General features: G+C 36.8%; 1 protein-coding gene across 1 annotated transcript in view; it reads right to left on the minus strand.

Moving 5' to 3' along the window:
• Window positions 1–17487, minus strand: part of USH2A (usherin) — a 407004-nt gene that overhangs the window by 103741 nt on the left and 285776 nt on the right. The window contains exons 43-47 of the mRNA XM_064509686.1: window positions 15539–15702; window positions 13166–13375; window positions 11638–11840; window positions 9840–9952; window positions 2677–2875 (exon numbers count right to left, since the gene is read on the minus strand). Of these exons, the coding sequence (XP_064365756.1) occupies window positions 2677–2875; window positions 9840–9952; window positions 11638–11840; window positions 13166–13375; window positions 15539–15702 (889 nt within the window). The remainder of the gene's footprint in view (window positions 1–2676; window positions 2876–9839; window positions 9953–11637; window positions 11841–13165; window positions 13376–15538; window positions 15703–17487) is intronic.

The raw sequence follows: 17487 nt of genomic DNA on the forward strand, positions 1-17487 counted from the left end.
AAACAGAGAAACGGCAGTCTGCTAGGTTTACCCATTATATTTACTCTGTTCTAATGGAATCTTAGGTCTCAGAAATGGGACAGAGCTCTTCATTTAGTAGAGGAGATGCAGCAGTTGTGATATGCATGTGGTCTGAATGGCTTCAAACCAGCCATTCCCAAAGGACAAGTTCCAATCACAAAATGCACTGTAACAGCTAAAGCTAGCAGTAACTTCTTGGCAGTCTCTAGAGGAAAAGCAAGAATAATGTAGGCTTGCAGCAGTATTATCCTCCCTGCTACAGAATGTCATCTTTACAGGTCAGAATTGAGCCATACTGGTGGATTAGAAAGATGCTGCCACATCTGTTCAGTAGAAAAACAAAGGACTTCAGTCTCCTTGGCTAACAATTCACAGTAAACACACACAACTGAAAAACAAAATCAAAAACACTGGTAAAACACCATCTATTTAGAGAGATACCATCTTATTTTCCTAAATATGTCCAGTAGGTCCACACAGTAAACCAGATGAAGCATCAGGAGAGGAATTTTGATCAAGTCACCTACAAAAATTACTTCTATGTCATTTTATGTATGTGCGCTTCCTTCAGTTTCCTGTGGACTTTCTAGGTATTTATTATATGTTCATTATCTAACCAAATAGGACCCACTCCTAATCATAGTCTCTGACTACCAGGTGTAAAGAACAAACAGATAAATGACTCTGTTGCTATTTCCTTACTGTTATATGAGTATAATAATACCCCGTTACAACAAAGGGTAGTAAAAAGGCTGAAATTAAAGTTTGTGAAATGTTCATAGATTATAGAGAAGAGTACTTTAAAAAAAATGCAAAATTAATTTTAAAAAAGTCAGGAGGCTATAAAAATAAATGGACACTCTCCAAGCTCAAAGTTACCATAAACTTGCACAAAGACTAAATAAGTAAAAATGGAGGGGAAAAAACCCTCTAAAATTAATGTAATACAAGTTTAACTCATCCACAGGCCAAGAGGTCTGCAAAAACATCCACTAAGCCAAACCCCCGGAAAAAGTATATTTACTTTTTAGAACAAAAGACTGCCCATAATTCACCTGCAAGGTTTCAGAAATACATGTGTATAGTATTGCTTTCAAGGCAACCCCAAAGCTAAAGCTGTGTCAGCTGGAATAATTTATATTTTGATCTGAACCCCTCAAATAACTCACTTCCTTAATTACTGTCTTGTCTGACAGGGAGTCTTGTGAATATATATTGTTTGCTTTAGTCACTGAGCATGTGATGATGCTTTTGACAAATAGGGACACTATTTCATTACATTAAATCTTACCTTCAAACTCAGAGTTTTCTACCTCATTTGTCAATAAAAACCATTACAGACTCCTACTATGCTATTGATCCTACTCCTAAACAGGAACTAATGTGAAGATTAACCTGAAAATGGCCATAATTTAAAACCACATCTGACAAATCACAATGGATCCCATTCAGAGCTGCTCATCATTGTCATGTAACAACCACCCACTTGTAGCTGATTCTAAATAGATTTTCTGTACAGCAGAATCTAGTCACTCAATAAAGGAAAAATTGAAAAAAAAGCTAATCATTCTAATAACCACTATTTGCCATGAAGGTTTTGAGGAATGATTCCTCACTCGGGGAGAAGCTTTAGAGTTTTACTGGTGTTTTTGAAATTCTGCATACACCTAGAAACTTTCCTATGGCCTTTTTGTGGTCCATTGTGATCACTCTATGCCAATGGAACCATATGAACTACCATCGCATACTCCCTAAGTAGTTATCTGAATATTTGAGCTGACAAAGAATCTCCTTTAGTAGTTTACAGTGTCTGATCTGTGGCACACAGATAAGCAAAACTGATTGTTCCAAGTAGGACACAAAAAACCATACCAAATCCTATATAAATATATACCCACCAAGAAATTTCACAGAATGGGATTGGATGAGTAGATCCAAAAAGCTGGTACTGACATCATATTTCCATTATATGTCGTTTGTGAGATGCAGTCTGGATTAGATTCAGCCTGATTCTCTGGGCTGAATGTCTGCACTACGCATGTGGATCAAAGCTTTCTGAAGGGAAGAAACTCGGGATACATGCTTGTGAGGTTTGTGGGGAGGTGGCCCACAGCCTGGTTTGGAACCTCCTGTCCCCCATCCAGAGCTGGAGCACATTTGGAGTGTTTTTAAAGCAGAGGTTCAGGCCTCCTCTGAAAGGGATTTAGTTTGCCTGTATTAAAACCACTTTTAGACTGAACCAGCCTGTAGTAAACGAAGATGATCTGTGGATTGGCTTCAAAATTGTACTATTTCTCCAAATCAAATTGTTAATGTAAAACACATTCATAAATGCTAACCAGTTCATGAGGGCACTTCTTCTGAAAGGAGAAATAGTCACCAACTACAGACTTAAGACAAGAGAATCACTTGTCATCAGCAGACTTCTATGTACACTGCTAGAGATTTTCACACAGCTATCCATATATCGAGCTCAGACAACCAATTTGATTTTAAAATGTTTCCAGAAACGCATCAGAGCCTTGATCTTAAAACATCAAAGATGCAGAACCCTCCACTTCCCTTCCTCTCATGACTAAAGAGGTTTGGTTTACATACTCATTCCTAAAAGTATGATTTTTTCATTACATTTCTTTCTTAAGAATACACATGTACCTTCAACTCTGGATGATAGCACTCTTCTCCACAGATATTTTCATGCCTTTTACATTCAAGGGAGATGCATGTTCTATCACTTTTGTTGCTCCTTGGGGTCTTTGCTGGGGTACACGTCCGCCACGCTTTACGTAAGAGATTGTATCCCAGGATAATGCCATTTGGCTGTCCTGGTGATGCCCAGCTGATTTGAAGAGATCTACATTAAGCACAAAATTAACATCTGTTAAATTATTTAAAGTAACATTGGTATTTATGTTTCTACTGATACTTACATGAAAGTACTAGCCTATAATGGTTCCATTTTATACTGTCCATATAACATGAAATATTTTGAAGTGTCCAAAATCCTCTTCTGGATGGCAGTTCTATTAGCTTCTTCCAAGTATTTGAAAACAGTATCAATATTTGGCAATAGTCTGGGAAAATGAATCATGCGAGCAATCAAAATCTTTGAATATCACACAAAAGGTGGCTAGCATTTCACTCATCTCAGTTCGGTGGTAGGGAAAAGGATTCAGGACACTTTCTTGGTGCCACAGCAGAGATGTACATGCACTACCCTGAAGGCTGAAGGGGGCCATTCCAACCTCAGATACGAGCCTGGACAGGGAGGGGTTGCAAAGGACCATCCCCTGCCCTGTCAGCTGTAGCCAGTGCAGGTTACTCCCATTGCACCCAGTCACAATTTTGAACATATTTGCATTCATCTTGCCTTTTCCCTGCTTTTAAAAAATTCTATGAAAAATACACGTTGGTCTGAAATTTCTTCTTCAATATGAAATTAACAGAAAGTAACAACAGCTCATTTAGCTACTTGAACTACACAAGCGCAAACACCTCTGGCAGGTACACACACTGATCTCCTCAGCCCAGAGTCAAATACTTTTGATTCTTTCGAAAAATATTTAAATGAATCTTTTTTTCAAAGTAATATAAAATTGCTACATTTTAAAAGTTTAGTTTTACTGTAGCATCAATAAGCACTAGTTCTCTTCTGTGCATAAATATTTTTATTGACACCAAATTGGAAGTGAAAAATGCAAGTCTTTATCACGAGTAAGACTCAAGACTTCAGACTCTGAGCAGAAAGGTATGACCGCAGCAGCCCCCACAAGACCGTCAAAATCAGAACAAAATACTGTTTATACTGTTTTTGATTTCAGGTTTGATATCAGACCATCCTCAGTTTAAGAAAGGAAGTATCTCAAGGGAAAAAATCGTGTTAAATTGTAGTATGCCTGTCATGCCTGCAAAATGTGCAGGTGTGGGCTCCAAAATCGCACTTAGCATTACAAATTTCCTTTTTTTTTAATCAAAGATCTCAAAATTGACATTAGAAACAGAAATATGCTCCTCTTGCATGCATATTTTCAGATGTACCTGTTTACATGGATATTTCAAATTCAAACTTGATTCATTTCTTGCATAGTCTCTCTGGACTACAGAGTTACATATGGCACCAATTTCTTTCAGCATGACTTCCTAATTCAGATAGAGAGCAGGAGATTTCAGTGTATGACTTTTGCTACATGTAAATCAATAGGAGGATTTACAACATTTTCTGGTATATACTATGCTCCAAATACCTCTTTTTAATCTCCATGTCCCAATTACACAGCCACTGTCAGAATGCCAGTGACATCATAAATTAGCATTAATTTAAAGTGAAAATGTTACAGTGAAACAGCAGCTGCTGCGATAAACTTTGACATCTTAACAGAATTAAAACAACCAAACTATTATTTCATTTCCTTGAGGTATAAACAGATGAATATACACAGCAATAAGCATTTGGAGCACAGGAATTAATGTCACCTATGAAGGAATAACTTCACAGGTGACTCATAGAGTCACCATTATTATTCCAAGGTCTTCATCTGAACCACGACTTAATTCCATATTCTGTATATAGCTATTTTCTACTCACTACCTATTCTATCATATGTGTGCAAACACACACACATACACACACACATATCTACATTTAAGTAATGTTATAGTACCTGACTTAAAAACATAAAAGCAGGAAAATATATTGTAAAATTTCAGAAAAAAGGTAAAAAGAAAAGGGAAAGAAGGCTAGTACTTCAGACTATATAACTACCATTGCAACTCTCTCCTAGTCTTTGCACAGTAAAGACCATAGGAGCAAAAAAAGCATTTTTAGCCATATTTTTGAATGATTTGCTTTCTGTAAGTCTCATTAGGACCCTCAACGATAGCTTTTCAACGTAATGTGCCAGTTTTTGCAGTTCTGCAAGTCATATTTCTCTCTAAAATATAATCTCAAATTATGTCTAATAACTGATACAATGATTTGAATGTTTTGCCTTTGCTGTAAATCTCAACATGTATATATTTTTTCCTTTTTAAGTAACAATCACTTTATTATTATTCAATTTATAGATACATATTTGGAGTGGACACAGCCTGGTGTCATGCAAACACACAGTGGCACAGATAAATCATGCGGCATGGAAGCATACACAGAAGTGCTCCTGAAAGGGCAGGACTCCATACGACCCTCTAATAGAGCCACAACTGTGTTCGCTCACAGAAAAGCAGACTCCATCACAATTTTATGACTGTTTCAGTTACAGTTAAGTCTACACCTTCTGATGCTTGCTCCCCATGAAAAATCATGGTGCTTTTGAAAGCATCACAGCAAGGACAACACACAGCTCAATTAAAAAAAATCAGCAGGGTTTTGATGGTACTGAAGAGGTGAGTGAGCCTTGCAGTTTTCTGACACTCACCATCTTGACTAACACCCCAGGCTGAACTGAGAACCCTCTGGAGCAGGTGCAGATTTACTGGGACACCGTGGGTATTTTCATTCGCAACCAGCTGTAGCAGCGACAGTGCATGTGGTTAGGGAGCCTGCCCATCCTCTCTTTCTCTTCATCCCTGGTTACTCCCTCTCAGATAAACTGGAGTTGTGTCTACTGCTGGCGAGTGCCCACAGGCTGAACCTCAGAATCAGACCTGCAAATTCTACAGATTAGGCACAGGTGAATGTGTAACTTCTGGCATGTTAGGTAGAGTCCTTGTCCGCCCAGAGAAAACTTCATTTCAAGCATGTGCAATTTATAGTGGTTCAGATGCTGCATGACTGTTGTCAGTGTGGCAAATGTATTGAAGCAGGGCTCATCTTCCACAGAAAATGGAGCCTAAGCAAGTAATTGGGTTCACAGAAAAGAACTGCTGCAGACTACAATGTCCATGAGGCACTGCAGCAGTTCCAGAATATAGAAAAAGTATCAAATGAATCCACCATGATAAATTTACTTTTGGTGCAACAGACTTAACTCAAACCCTTCAGTTCAAGCATGTCAAGACAATTCATTCACATATTTCTGGGTAGAATTATTATTTTTAAAAATTCATGAAAAATATCAGTATTTCAGAGTTTCGATATGGTATCAGACACATTCTGATAAGCCCAACTTTGGAAAGGAAATTCTGGTTTTGGCCTGCTTGAAGTATCACCAGCTCCAAGGGTCCATGACTCATGGACAGATTTCCTTCTGAACTTTTTTTAACCCAGTAACAATGGCTTAACCATGAAGATTAAAAATAGAATATACCCTCACTTTTGCATCTTGAGAGCGAAGGCTGTGTTTGTCTCATCAAATACAAGGGTTAAATTGAAAAATCAAGTCAAATCTGAGAATCAATTTACTCTCAAGAGCAGGAATAAAAAAAAAAATCACAAAAAAATCACAGGGCTCACATTATATTCTTAAGATAGGGAAAACAACTGTTATTATTAATGCCCAGTGGATCAAATACTTTCCTCATCAGGAGATCACATATACTGAATAATTGCTTCAGCATTCTTGCATGACAGTTAACTACCAGCTGTATCATGGACAACACTGCTAACATAATTACAGAGGCAGTATGACACAGCAAGGAAGTCTGATAAATGGCATTATGCTTCTATTGTTGCTACAAACTTCGGGAAATTTTTATGTACCTTGTTTTTCTCATCACTGAAGTGGGGAGAGTGATGAGGTTTCCTCCACGGGGACACTATCTTGAAAGGGGGAAGTGCTATAAAACAAGGCATATTTGAGAATACTGTGTTTGTGTTTTGCCTGTCCTCTGGACAATTCTGGTTAGCTGGTCATAGACTGGCTGGACGTCATTTCATAAAAATCTGTCCCAATGTTTCCTGTTCATCTATACAGCTATGAACTGTTTTCTTCATTGTGGTGTAGTTGCCACCAATTTTCCCAGTATGGAGAAGCAGGCTTATTGGACTTGAGTTCCCCAAATCCCTTTGGAGAAATCTGCATCACATTGTCATCTTCTGTTCCGCCAATACCAAGACCAATTTAAAGGATGTTTTACCCAGCACAAGAGTCTGACAGTTTCATGTTTGAGCTCTTTAGAACTCCCGAGTGAATACCATCATCCCAACAATTTATTACTATATGTTTTATCCACTTGTTCCAAAACCTTTCTTACTAACATATTAATTTGACGTAGTTCCTCCACCTCATTCCCACCACCAAAAGCATCTGATACAGAAGCCTTCCTAAGCACCCTGATAGTGAACATCAAAGCAAAGATTTCACCTAGTTTTTCTGCCATGGCTTATCTTATTCGAGCTTTTCTATTACACCCTGACCAGGTTTTCTGGTCCCCCCTCCCCAAAATGCACAAAGGGCTCTCTATTTCGTCAGGAAGCTCTGAAGGATTTTCCCTCGTTAATCCCATGTGGTGTTTTCAAAGGCATCAACCTTTTAATTAAGCACTTAAGCACAGAATTCCTCCCAGGGTTCATCTGCATTGTACCTTAATTTTCTGAAAGGTACAAAGCTGCCACTAAATACTGCTATTAAAAAAATAACTAAAGTGAGAGAAGTATTTTAAAAGAAATCAGCTATTTTCCAACACATCACATGAACTTCTTCCACTACACAAAACTTAAATCGGCATCCACATGTATGCAATACTCAGAGAACTGTCTAATCTGTGCAGTAAAATACTCCTCTATAGAGACAAATCCTGAGGTCTTAATTCAAGGAAAATGCATACTTGCTTTTAAAAGGACTTATCTTTACCTAAAGATGCCTTCCTCCGTACACCCCCCAAAAAACCTAAACAAACAATATAATGAAACAAAACCTGACTTAGGACTTTAGGATTGGGTCCCATACTATTTTCTATTTGAAGTTTGGCATTATAAAATAATCATTCCAGGACTGCGACCTTTTGTGCCAAGTTTCAGCCTGAAGCTGAGTTATTAACTGTAAGGGGTGGAAAAGTAAGGTATTTATAATGGCTCTGGTGGTATAACCTTCATTAGAACAGTTTGGATGGAGTTGCTATCAGAAAGACTTCTAAGAAGTCGGTTGGTGAAATTATAATTTATGTCGTGCAACACCTTGAGGCAAATTTTAAAACAATTATTTGTGAATGCTACAAAGACATTATCCTACAGCATTCTCATCAATAATATAGCCCCCAAACTGATTCAGAAGTGGAAAAAATGCCATGATTCCAATTAAAGACAATAAACTGCACGATCTGTATTACATTTCATCTATCCCATGAGCCTATAATGTAGAAATGCCTTTTTTCTCTGTCTGATGGCAGATATGTATTAAAATGTCCTCTTGTCTATACAAACTGTTTTTTTTTTCCAAGCTTTTTCTTTTATGGAGGATAAATAAGCAAAATTCATATTCAGTCCAGCACCTGCTGAAGCTGTCAGCTGTAGTGTTTGTCATATTTCAATCAAAGCTGAAGCCAGCCAGTCATTTTTATACTGCACAATCCCTACATACTCGAGGACCAGAATTAATGAATTAGCTATTGATTAAATTCCACTCTAGCAAATCCACCGTGGCAAATAAATGAACTACCCAGGGCACGTGTAGGCCACAGCCAGACATGTCCGGGCAATCGATCAGTGGTTAGTATTCTTTTGGGATATAAGAACAGCTGATGATAATATGACATGTAGGAAAAGGCAGTGTAGAAACAGTGTGTGTTTCTGGCTGAGCAGATTAGAAAATAGGAAGGCATTTTTGATCCTTTTGCATTCATGTGTTATGACATATTTAGTCTATACATAATAGCAGAAACATGCATAAGTGTTTGCAGTAGAGACAATACAGACAAAGGCATACATAAGTTAAAGCCAAGGGCAAAAGATGAGATCCTGAATTGAGTTCTTATCATCAAACAAGCTTTGACTATATCTGTGTGTGTGACAGAAAAATAACAAGCTTAATTTCACCCTTATACAGAGACAAATGCTGAATTCAAGCAAAATGTAGAAATGATAAACAGCAAACAAAAGTCTTTAAGAGACTGGAGGAGCAAATCCTTTCTTCTGGCCATTTCTGAAGGCTCAGATGTTAGATTTCTGTTATTTGAAAAAAAGATTTCTTCTTGTTTCTACAAAAGAAACACTGCTAATGAGCGTATTCCATCATGAGGGTAATAAAATCACACCAACAATAACATACACGAGGCTAACCGTTTTATTGTTGGTGTAATTTTGATAAATGCGCTGGCAAGTGTGGTTTTAGTCTGTCTTTTGGAAAATATTAACTCCCAAAGAAGCTCTGTATATGTTACTGTTCGGCTGCTTCTGAAGGCTGCAAACCTGGTATTCCTTTTACAATTAAGAACTTGGCCCATGATTGTGGAAGAAGTGGAGAGGCAGAATGCAAACAGTTCTTCAAGAAGACACAGATAGGCATGCCTTTTAACCTAGCTTGTTAATTCTTACTGTTGTGATGGGTGACTTTTTTTTCCACAATTACTCGAAATTTCCATTATCAGCATTGCAATGCTTCTTGAGCATTAATCTTCCTCTTCTTAACTGACAGTAAAGTGTGGTAACTTTCATTCCTCTAGAGCTCCTCCTTTTAACTAGTTCCACTTATGCCTTCTTTACTATCACGACACAGTGACCAATAAATGGGTATGTACAATCAACCAAGGGTGAGATTTTCTCAGTCGCTCATTTGGCCAGAAACTCCCAATACCAAAAATAACGGTCACGAACAAATATTTTAGAAGGGTATACCAAATTCTTCAATGCACCTTAATGAGTTGAGAGAAGACAACCTTACATTCGGTCTCCCATTCCAGCCACCAATAGCTGTGATATATGAAAGCCAACTATAGCAGTGTACCTTGAGCCAATTACGTGAATAATGGGTGCTGACAGCTGCTTTGGCTCATCTTCCACGGTTGTAATTCGGGTCCCATTGCTTCTCACACAGGCATACACCGTGCAGGCTTCAACCTGACGAAGAACAACATGAGCTTCAAATATTCAGCTGCAGAAATTATCCAGCTATGTTACTTATTTAGACTTTTCTCCCCACATGAGATTTTCTTCTTTTCTACTTAACAGATTCCATATAGCTGGGAAAATACCACAACTTTGAGATAAGTATATCTACCATAGACACTGTTCTGTTGCTCACCTTCCTACACCTTTTTCAAAAATAGATGTACGTGCAGCCCTCTGGTAGTAATTGCTGTTTTGTATTAAATTAGCATCAATAGAGTTGCAATGAATTTGTATTTCTGTATACACAAGCAGAATCCAGTACATAACACTAAATAAAATGTCTAACTGTAGTACAATGGAGAGACAATAAGTTATTATACTTGAGCAAGTCGCTTCAGTTTCCTGCACATACCATCTATTCTGACATAAAAATGAGGATAATTTTCCTTAATATGTTCTATTCCTTCCTTTATATCTGTTCTGGAAATTCTTGTTAAAGGTAAAAAACATAAATATAAATCATATACTTTGTTATTACCAGTAAGATGCATATGCATCCAAGATGATATTTTTTCCAGAACAAGAAAAAAAAGAACCAACAGAAAAAAAAAGAACAGTTTATTCTGTTTTTACCTATTAAATTGATGCAAATATTGGTCCAGTATACAGACTAGGAGAGTGGAAGAAAAGGATAATTAACATCACATGCAACAGAAGGTGGCCATGGTAAATTAATATAGAGGGTCCATAAGTGTGGCAGTACTCTGAATTTGCATTGTTATTGAGAAAAGACAAATGTGTTTCCAAGTAGCATTCAGAAAGTCATATGTGTATTCATGGATGGAGGTTTGCTGTTTCAGAGGGGTTGGAACAGAGAAATCTGTTACGGTGTGCCTGTCTGTGATATTTATTTATGGCATGTAGTAACTGGATGCAAATTTTCAGAACAGAGTAGACATGGTTACTACCAAGTCCTTATCATATATATCACAGACCAAACCTGAATGAAATAGACAGGGATAATTACAATTAATTATCAAGCTACATTTCTTGATTATGTATTACTACAATTTAAAGATAGAGAGATATTATTTATTCTTTTTTTTTTCATTCTGCACACAATATTTTGTCTTTCAGTAGACACCTGAATAGAGAGGCAAAGATAGAGATAGAGAAAGGGAAAAGCAAAGAAAACTATTGTAATTATTAACAGCATAAAAAGTACTACTATGATTTCAGGGCTCAGCTCTGCTTCCTTCTTAGAAGGATGAGGAGAAAAAAATGATAAAAGGATGACAAATGCAATATGATCATTTCTCTGTGCTGATATATTATGCATGCCTGATGTTTCTAAAACAATTGCAATTTTCTTTTAATGAGTAGGAGTAGAATCTTTGCCTCTTTGTAATATATGTTGGGGCTTTGCTAATGCTGTAGCATAGAGCATTTAGGGGAAAGTAAATGGAGTTTTGATGGTCTGAAAAAAAAGAGATAATGGAAATTTGTATTATGAAAAGTGTACACGGACCTAAAATAAACTGAAAATAATTTTTTGCCTTGTACATATATACACACGAGTGCAAATATATATCCATATGCATATAGAGAAATTCATGAAAATATTTATCTTGGAAGTACATACATTTTATGTAAAAATTAACATATGCTACACAACTCAGAAAAGATATTCTAACCTGTATATCATATATAGTGAACGGAGACAAATCTGCTAAAAGAAAAGACCCAGGTTCGTTCATTCCAGTCTTGTATTGCTTATTATTTACATAGACAGAATACTCTGTGACAACACCATTTGGGTTTGAAGGCGATGTCCAGATGACACGTACAGCTGTACTGTTGATGATGACAACCTCTGGAGGGAACATGCCCTCAGGCTCTAGAAATAAAGGAAGAAACTGAATAAACTCCAGCTGTCTCTGCAAAAGCACTTGTTTAACCAAATGCAGATTAGTATTTAGGTTTAGCAAAGGGTTCACTGCTTATCTGCTTTCCTCTGATGAAGTTATCACAGTCTGTAGTCTTCCGTAAATTGGCTTATTATACTCTCAGTTAGAAACCATGAGAGCTGACGGTAAAATGCTTTATACCACCAGCATAGTGTCAATCATCAGTGGTATGTGGCCAGTGAGATATGATGATAAATTATTCACCCATCTGCATTGCCAATATAAAAACATTATTTTTATGTCTTCCCCAATCCCAGTCTTTCCAAAACTCAGAAAAACAGAGAATTTTGCTTTTAAAGCAAAACCTGAGACCAAAACACTTTGTCTGGTGGAACGTGACTTATCAGCCTTGTAGCTCAAGCAATATGAAGCAATATGCAATATTGTCATTATGTAAATGGTTTTGAATGTTGATTACTATAGGTAATGATGAAGCCTAACACTTATTTTTTAAAAAAAGCCTTCCTTAGCGTTAAATTACATAATTATCTAAGTATGTCAGAAATAACCATGCAAAGACCTATCTTTATCATACGAACCCATCTTTACCAGTTGAAAAATTGCCCTTGCGATGGATTCTATTTTATAAACAAAAGGTGCTGACCTTTGGCATCAGCAAGGAAATGGGATCCTCACTTAAAGTGCTTTGCTAATGACCTGGAACACTTGCTTCTGAGGTAATGATATTATAATGTTTATAATGAGACTTTATAAAGCAAAAAGATTAGAAAGACCATTCCAAACACATTTCAAATTCACAATTCTCCCCTTCCCCCCGCAACATCCATACACTTGCTAACTGGCATAGAAATGACTCATAATGAAATGTTCTTGGAGCCTGAACTTACACCCAGAGTTTCTGATGACTCAGGAAAGGTCCTGTGTTTGACTGTCATGTCAAAAGCACACCACTTCACAGAGCAAATCTTTTCAAAAAAGACATTAATTGTTTTTAAATTCCACCATTTATTGATATGAACTCACTTCCAAACTTAGTGTACACAGACAGTAGTATATAGGAGAAGATGAGAACAAACTGGGTTAATATCTGCTATTAGAGCTCTTGCTTCTGTCTCAGTGGGACCTTTTATTGATCTACTGCATGATGACAACCAGCACTTAAGCGTTTTAGCGTTTTAGCCCTTTTCCCTTTTATACCGGAAATTTTGTAATGGAAGGATGACTGATCTCAACCCTAACAAAAATCAATTTCATTCTCAGATTTTAAGCCAAGCGGCATTCACTGCTAACCAACCTCCATCTGAGGTAGTCACATGCACAACTTCACTGCTGATGCTGTGGACCCCGTTGAAAACTTTAAAAAATATCTGATACTCTGTGTTGGGCTGCAAATCACTGATGACTATATAGTTTTCATCAGCCTGGATCCTCAGAGATCTCCTATCAGCAGTAGAATTCAAGAAGAGGATGTAGTATGCAACATCTCCTTGCAAATCTTGTAGTGCTAAGAAAAGAAAGGAAAAACATTGGAAGATCACATCGGCAATATACTGTAGACTTCTGAAACTGATGGACAAAAATAAGTTTCTTATCAACAGCATTTATTTTGAAGACAAAATTAAATTTTATACTGATTCTCCTGATTAAAAAAAAAAATGCGAAGATTCCATAAAGTGCCTATGCATTTTCAGCCTTACAAGCAGAGATACAGAATGCTCTTCCAAACTTGTCAAACCCACTAATAGTCCATCACGTCATCTAATACTGGATAAAGCTTTCTTTCTCTAAGCATCCCTACTGATGACAATGGAATCTGTGAAGTAAAGAACAAATTAACGGGGAAACCCACTGCTAGCAATGGTGCACAAACTTTGCATCTTGTCACTGCAAAAGGATACCTTTCACCGAGGTTGAAGGATGAGAGCAAAATCAGATTACTCTATAGCACTATTTTAAGATCAAAACTTCAAGGTTTCTTTTTTCCCTTTTTCTTTCTTCCTTTCGAATAAAACAAAACAGAAAGTATTGAACTCCTGTTATATTGCTCTAGCCAAGGGGAATGAATGTGGGCAAGTGCCTACGTTTTAAATTACAGTTACATTCAACTTTACACAGAAGCAGTAAAAGGCCATAGTGAAAATTAAAATCTATACATTATTATTCTAGAACTATTGTGATAGCATCTACATGTAAATCTGTAATAAACTTAGAAGCACTATATTTATGGGGGGGGGGGGGGAAACCCTCATATTTCTTCTGAAAAGGTAATTTGCATAGTAGTAGTTTCCCTAGGGCAAGGAAGAGAACACAGCAGCATTTTCTGGCTACCCATGAAGAACATTCATTGTCCTGAGCTAGGTGGGTAAACAACAATTCCATGCAATTCCTGCGTCTTCATTTTAGTTAACTTAGATTTGTTCTGTTATCTTATCTGTCCTTTCCTGATCCCTTTAATTTCAGATCTGATCAAATGCAACTGCTCTTCCAGTAGGCATCAAGATGAAAAGAATAATTACGACAAAAATTTTAACCACTAACACATATTGTTTTAGATGACACACTGTATCACTGAATAGGACTCAGCTGACTTGAAAACAGAACAATGGCCTTGTTAAAAGTCAAAAATATGTTTTCAGATTTAATAGTGTATAATTTTGTGGCAGAAATTCTTAATCAAGAGTGATAAGTTATTTCTGTTTTCACTGGTACAGATGATAGTTCTAAACCCTTCAAAGTCAGAAACCTCCAGCAGATTTTCCAGAAAAAGAAAGATAGCACGGCAACTTATGTCAAGGTCTTCCAAGTTCCCAAAGAAAAGAAGAAAATTATTTAAAAACTAATAATGTGGAAAAAACAAAACTTGGGTATACAAAATAGATAATTTGCTTATTGTAACATAAAGTAATGAAATATGATAAGGAAATAAGGTTTTCAAATAATGAATGGCCTTGTCTTGATGTTTAACCTTTGCATTCACAAACAGATATGAAGGAAATTTCTAAAGTATGAATGAAAATGAAAGCAGATTGCATTACCTACATCTAGAAGGTCAGAGGTTCAGTTTACTACGGTAATGAAACTTCAGTGAGCTGCTTCAGATCTATTACATTTGTCAGTTTTTATAAGCGTGCTTACTTCAGGCATGCAATTATAAGATAAAGAGACTACATTTGTTGCAATTCACCATCCAGGCTTCATAAAATCATTTGCATGTAAGTCAGGAAAAAATTCCCCACTGCTGTATTGGCAGATCAGCTAGAGAAAGTGGCTAAATTCGTTTTAAGGAGCAGACCAAAAAGACAGAAAAAGAGGATCCTCTCATCCTGAAGGAACGTATATGTAAATTTTCATACAAAGAGATTAAATACACCAAAAAGACAAACGGATTCTGTGTACTACTCTTTTAGAGATTTCTCATGAGCTTGCATTAACTGTTTCTTCACTTCGACTAGTCCCATTCTGCAGAAATAGCCTATAACAAATACAAACATGACTGAAAAATAGCAAAACATGCATGTTTTTTTTCCTATTTCTTTCCTCTCCTTTCAAGGACACTGAGCTGTATAAATCAAGGCAAGGACTGCGTTTCCTATGAGAGCAAGGCAGACCAGCATAAGTGATGGCAGCTTAACATCTCGTTATTGGAATAAATACTAAGCACACTTACTTGGTTTTGACCATTCCACTTCTACAGCAGTATGATTAACTGCACGTGCAGTGAGGATGCTTCCTTTCTCTGGTAATCCTGCTAATGTAGTAGCTATCACTTCTTCACTCGATGTATATCCTACCTCGTTGTGTACTATAAGCTTGTACTCATACGTTGTGTACCTAAGGCATTTTAAAAATAATTAAATGGAACAAAAAAATGCCGATGTACAAAACATTTGCTATAACCCTTCTGGCTGTGCCAAAGTTTTGATGTTCCTTTTTTTTCCCCCCTGAAAAGTGGAGCTGCATTATTTGCATCAGTGAAGAATCTATAAGAGTTGTCGGTCTTTTGGAAAAAATTCAGCAACATTAACATGGTAACGAAAAATTAAACACACAGTTTCACTTCTTCATAGTTATAGCTTCTGAGGTGTTGGGAGATTATAGCTCAATTCAATATGTAATTACAGCAGTGGCAAGCTGCCAAAATTTGGATCGGAATTTAATCAAATGAGGCTTTTTTCCTCTTTTGGGAAGCCCATTGATTTTAACTTCCAGAGTCTCATTTGTAAAAGTGATTCACCACACACCCAGGACTCTCCCACTACAAAAACATCAAAAAAAAAAGGATAAGAATGCAAGCCCATTTTATAAAGTATTTTTCTTCAAAACAATATATATTCAACTGACACCAATTTATTAAATACCACATATATATTTAGTAAAACAAGTGACAGTCACTCCCTAATTTCTCTTTTCACTCAATAGCATATTAATGTATCTTAAGTGAGATTTCATAATCTCAAAATTACTTTCCTCATAAAAAGCCTCAAACAAAACTATGCAATCACAAAAATACAAGATCGTCTTGTTCAAATTTTTGCTGAAGCATCATCACTTTGTAGTAACTGTCTACAAATACACTGAAGGAACATACAGTAAATGCCTAATGTTTAGAGATTGCTCTACAAAAAACAAAATGTCACTTACATTGTACTTTTACTTTCTCTTTTTACTGCTTCACTGCAGCACCCTATATTATGCAACCATCCAGTCTGATTTTCAAAAGAGCTAAGCTTTAATAGTCTCACTGAGAAGAAAGCAAACTAATAGGAGCTGACTAGCTCTGACTGTAGTGATCAGTGCGCTAGAAAAACTGTGACAACATATGTTACATATCTTACAGTTTCCCTCCCTGCATTTTCTGTCCCTTGTGAACATATCATACAGTTTTCTTGGATGTTGCAGTGCTCATGCAGTCAAAAATGAATGGGATCCAATCTTGACACTTTAGGATGAGAGATTGAAATTGATTTTGGATCCACATTTCTAAAGATGAAAATAAAGACATTTGGATTAGCCTGTTAGAAATGAAAAAGCCATTTGAAAAAATCATTGTAAAATAGACTTCTGTCAGGAATATAATAAAAATTCACTAATTCTGAGCCATGCTTAAAACATGAACACAAACATGCAAAATAGATACTGATATATGGATTTTTTTTAAATTGCTTGAGTCTCTATAACATCTTCTCCCTAGCCACAAACTCTTCCTGTCTTGTTGACTGCAGAAATAGCAGGGAAGCCAACATAGCTGGAGGCTGCAGAACCCTCCCCAAGAGAAGTGTTCAGGTCTATCTGTGGGGTAGGCACACATTTCTGGCCAGAGCCCAAGGCACCCAAAAGCTCCTTGTGCCTCACTACTTGTCACTGAGACCCTGTTAGATCTCATTGCCGCCTCAGAGCTATTGGCATAATGCTGCACACATTAGCTCTGCTGAATGAGCTAAATTAAAAACAGGAAATGTACAGAATTTCAGACACAGTTTAAGAAAGAAATGGACACTTTAGCAGGACTGGGTTGAAGAGCAACTCCATGAACAGTTAATCCAGTGGATGAAAATGAACAGCAACCTTCAGCAAGTAGGCAGTGACAAGCCAGAAGCAGTAACTCTTGGCTTGGAT

The sequence above is a fragment of the Dromaius novaehollandiae genome, chromosome 3 (assembly GCF_036370855.1).
Source record: "Dromaius novaehollandiae isolate bDroNov1 chromosome 3, bDroNov1.hap1, whole genome shotgun sequence".
Lineage (NCBI taxonomy): Eukaryota > Metazoa > Chordata > Aves > Casuariiformes > Dromaiidae > Dromaius > Dromaius novaehollandiae.